Below are 4,824 nucleotides of genomic sequence, written 5' to 3'. Positions count from 1 at the left end.
TACTCATAAGAATTTCTAGGGGTGCCAATAATTGTGTCCAACGTGTATTTGAGAAAAAAACATTTGTCATAATGACATTTCCCCCCATTTTAAATTCTTATTCTCCAATGAAAGGTTAGATTTATGTGAATTTTTTAAATAAAAGATCAAAATGATTAACAATGCAGATTTATTTTCACAGCCTTCTTTGATCATAATTTACCAAGGGTGCCAATAATTCTGACCACGACTGTATATATAGGAAAACAGTTATTGTAAACTGTAAGAACATTTCATAATATTTTTTTTTTATTGTATTTTTTGTGAAAATCTGCTTTGGTGAGCATAAGACCCTTCTCTATCTTGCAGTTCCCAAACTGTTTTTCAAATTAACATTTTACAAACATTTATATATATTACAAATTTTACAAACACACACACATATATATATATATATATATAGCATGAGAGAGATTTATCTTCTTTGTTAGACACTTATTTTCATATAGTGCTATTTATTTAATATGAAATTATAATTAACAATTTTTTTACCCCATGACTTGTTGGGACAATTTCAAGACAAACTTTGACAAGAAGACAAACTTTGCTGTCATCCGTTCAAAACTGCTGAAAATTATACCATTTTAAGTTGAGTGATATTTGTATGTCCCCTATTGCAATACTCAACTGTTCTTTTTTTTTAAAAGATATTTTGAGATAAAAACAAATCTGTGTTTTTTTTATGTGTGTCACACCATAGGACATTACATCACACTAAAGGACAGAAATGGTAGTTATTAAATTATTTCGATTTAATTTTGAACATGTCAAAGGAGAAGGAAAGTTTAATTTTGATACAAACAATATCAACATGTTTTTTAAACAACAACAAAAAAAATTTTCATCAACAAAATTCAGTTTCTTAATCACTATCTCTTCTAGCAGAGATAGCAATTCTTTCTGTCTCAAAAACAAAGTATCACATTTTATACTTATTTTCATAACACTTTATAACAGTACAAGTTTTCTGTAAAAACATCAGAAAATAGTTTAATTAATGTAATTATTGCATTTAAGAACACTGAAAATGATCAAAAAATAATAAAAAGGAGTTAAATAAATCTTATTTAATTATTTTAAACGCTTTTTAAAGAGACCTTGTCCTCTGGTGTGACATCTTTGTTCTGTGGTTTGACAGTACAGGCGTCACACCGGAGGACATTATCTGTCACACCAAAGGAAGTTTCAGCCTTTTTCTGTCAATTAATGACCTTGCTATTCCGAGTTAACCTGTCATGAGCGGTAAGCAAGATATATTTGCATAATTTTCCATGATTATGTAGTTTAACATGCAGTTTTTAATTAAAAAATATAATTTAGGGGTGTCACACCAAAGGAAAATAAAACGTAACACTTTTCTAGTGGTTCCAAAAAAGTTAAATATTTGAACATTTCGGAGACGAAAATTGACCATGTGCACACATCATGGGCTTGACAGGGGGCTTCAGTAACATAATCATGAATGGGGTCCTTCAACTAATGTAATTTTGTTCTGGAATTGGCCGATTTAAAATCAGGATATGGTGTCACACCAGAGGACATGGATTTCAGAGACAAAATGTATTAAGTTCCTACACTTTCAAAAATGTATGGATGAAAAAAATTATTGCCAATTTACTAAAATAGACACTTGTACAATTATGCTGGAGGTATTTATTAACAGTTTTATGTTTTTCTTTTTCATTTATAAATGTTTCAGCAGCCATTACTCCAGTCTTCAGTGTCCCATGATCCTTCAGAAGTCATTTTATTATGCTGAAATCTTACAATTTTACTGCTGAAATCTACACTTGTGCTGCTTAATATTTTTATGGAAACCATGGTGCATTTTCTTCTGGATTATTTGATTATTAGAAAGTTCAGAAGAACAGCATTTATTTGATATGGAAATCTTTTTGTAACATTATAAATGTCACTTTTGATCAATTTAATGCATCCTTTGTTAATAAAAGTGATCATTTCTTTCAAAAGGAAAAGTCTTTACATAAATCTATACAATATAAATACATAAATACATATATATATACTGTATATACATATATTGCTATAAATCAAAGCTGTACCTAAACACCTAATTTATTGGAAAGCTGCTCTCATTAATAAGGAATAATCATAAATTAATATTCTGATTTCAGTGGGCTTAATAGGGTCACTTCCCCTGATGATATACTGCATCTAAAATATATGATATATCATATCCAAAATTTTAGCCAGTAATTGATATAAAATGATATGACAATAAGATATGAATACAAGTTATATTGCTTTATTCTGATGATACTTCAGCTGACAGTTTTACATACTGATGATTCAGTACTGACCCCTTGGTGGCAGGTACTATGGCTGTGGTCTGGTGGTCCCCGAGTGTCTGGAGTGCTGCAGGGTGCTTGATCTTGGCTGTGGGAGCGGACGGGACTGCTACATGCTCAGCCAGCTTGTAGGAGAGAAGGGACATGTCACTGGCATCGACGTGACTGAAGATCAGGTAAGTTCATTTCAAGTTTTAGATAACACTGTAATGCTGCAATGCATTGTGCTACAGGTTAATTTATATGGCAGATTAGTACACCGTTAGTAAACGTGTACCCTTTTAAAATATACAGTTGTGTTGTTTGTTTGTTTTTTAAACAAAATATGAGATTAATAATTTGTCATTAAATATTGTAATTGATTTACAGCACTAAAAATATATATATATATTTTTTATGTAATATCCTAAATGCATTTGACATAATGGCAAAAACAGTGTATGTGAACTGCTCAGATGTCTTTGTTTTACAGCTTGAGGTGGCTAGGAAATACATTGACTACCACACACAAAGATTTGGTTATAAAAAGCCAAATGTGAATTTTGTTCAAGGCTACATTGAGGCCTTGGCAGAAGCAGGTCTGGAGGAGAAGTCATATGATATCATCATGTAAGCTTTCACAGTTTCATAACTGCTGCCTATATGTGAAGACAAATTACTTCTACATTCTTTGCTGACACAGAACTGTTAGTTACTTTTTAGCATAAACAAGCAATTTATTGGCAGTCTTTGTTCTTTTATTTCAAAAGATCAAACTGTGTGGTGAACCTGTCACCAGATAAAGCCAGTGTCATGAGGGAGGCTTACCGTGTACTGAAGGTACTTCGATTTCATGCCGAATTCAGTTGAATTCTTTATTTTTTAGATCTGATTTTTTCCAACCCTGACTCTCAGACGCTATAATAATAGCCTAAAACATGCTAACATCTTACTTTGAATATTTGAAATATGGATATCTTTTGTGCCTTTAGCTCATTAACAAACAAAAAGGATGTTGATCTGCTTTGTCATTAGGATGGAGGGGAACTGTACTTTAGTGATGTTTATAGTGATGCTAGAATCCCCGAAGACCTCAAGGCCAACAAAGTATTATGGGGTAGGAAAGAACATCAACTTTTTGTCCAAATTAGCCAGTTTTTTTTCTTTAAAAAGTCTTTAAAAAAGCTCTTAAAATGTCCTAATTTGCCTTCCACAAATTAAGGCTTTAAAGGGTCTTAAATCAGAGCATAAAGTCTTACATTTATTAAGTCACAGCGTTGCATGCATTGCTAAAAATTTAATGAAATCTTCCTCAGTTGTTTTTGTCTTGTTTTCCAATACAAAAATGCATTTATTGGCTAAATGAAGATATGAAGTCTTGTTTTCTGAGGAACTGGACAAAATTAAGTTTATGGCTTCATTTAATCATCTTTAAACATTTGCATTGAAATATAAGACAATAATACTAGAAAGAACATAACTTTTTGTTATTTCCATACTCTAGTGGCTTGTTTTCTTGTAAAACAAATCAGAAAGTAATGGAGATCCATTGTAAGTTTGTATTATAAAATGCATAATACAACAGCTAACACAACTCATTGTGCTGCCTAGACATTTACATTTACAGAACATGATGTGTTGTGTTCTCTTAAATTTATTCCTTACACTTTCTTTACTTGGTCTTAAATGTAACAACATAAAACCTGCAGAAACCCTGCTTTCTGAATGTTGCAAGTTTAACTTTTCTTGCGTTAAATGTCACATATAATTAAATGACACTGATTTAGGCTTCTTTGCATGTATTGATCAGGTGAATGTCTCAGTGGAGCATCATGGTGGGAAGACCTGATACGACTGGCTGAAGAGGTTGGGTTCTGTAAACCCAGACTGGTTACTGCTAGTATCATCACTGTGGGCAATAAGGAATTAGAGAAACTGCTTGGTGAGATGTTTGTGTTAAATATGCCACCTTCTAATAGGAATAGTTGTCTATTATCACAGCCATGCTGATTTTCAGTCCAAGAACACTCTTACTTAATGGTCTGGAGGAAATGACTGCTCTTATACCACAGTTACCACATATATACCACATGTGGGTTGTTGTACCTAAAAAATTCTTGTGTGTAGAACTACTGAGTTTCCACCACCGAAAAAACAGCCCAAGCCTCCGTTGCTAATTTGAAAGTGGTTCCTAGTTTAGAATTGTATTTAAAGGTGTCATATGATGCGATTTCAATTTTTCCTTTCTCTTTGGAGTGTTACAAGCTCTTGGTGCATAAAGAAGATCTGTAAAGTTGCAAAGACTAAAGTCTCAAATCCAAAGAGATATTCTTTATAAAAGTTCAGAGTCAGCCACGCCTACCTAAAACGGCTCGTTCTAACACGCCCCAACATACCTACGTCACGATGTGGGAAAATTTGCATAACGCCGCCCAAATGTTAACGCAAAGAAAGAAGGCGTAACTTTAATTCTCACTGTAGTATTGTTGTTGCCGCC

General features: G+C 32.7%; 1 protein-coding gene across 1 annotated transcript in view; it reads left to right on the top strand.

Annotated features, from left to right (window-relative positions):
* Positions 1–4,824, top strand: part of LOC107708678 (arsenite methyltransferase-like) — a 14,113-nt gene that overhangs the window by 1,564 nt on the left and 7,725 nt on the right. The window contains exons 4-8 of the mRNA XM_016512971.1: positions 2,374–2,524; positions 2,821–2,957; positions 3,098–3,167; positions 3,363–3,444; positions 4,138–4,269. Coding sequence (XP_016368457.1) covers positions 2,374–2,524; positions 2,821–2,957; positions 3,098–3,167; positions 3,363–3,444; positions 4,138–4,269 — 572 coding nt within the window. The remainder of the gene's footprint in view (positions 1–2,373; positions 2,525–2,820; positions 2,958–3,097; positions 3,168–3,362; positions 3,445–4,137; positions 4,270–4,824) is intronic.

Source organism: Sinocyclocheilus rhinocerous, unplaced genomic scaffold (genome assembly GCF_001515625.1).
Source record: "Sinocyclocheilus rhinocerous isolate Xijiao unplaced genomic scaffold, SAMN03320098_v1.1 scaffold236, whole genome shotgun sequence".
NCBI classification, from domain to species: domain Eukaryota; kingdom Metazoa; phylum Chordata; class Actinopteri; order Cypriniformes; family Cyprinidae; genus Sinocyclocheilus; species Sinocyclocheilus rhinocerous.
This window is presented reverse-complemented; position numbering and strand designations above follow the sequence as displayed.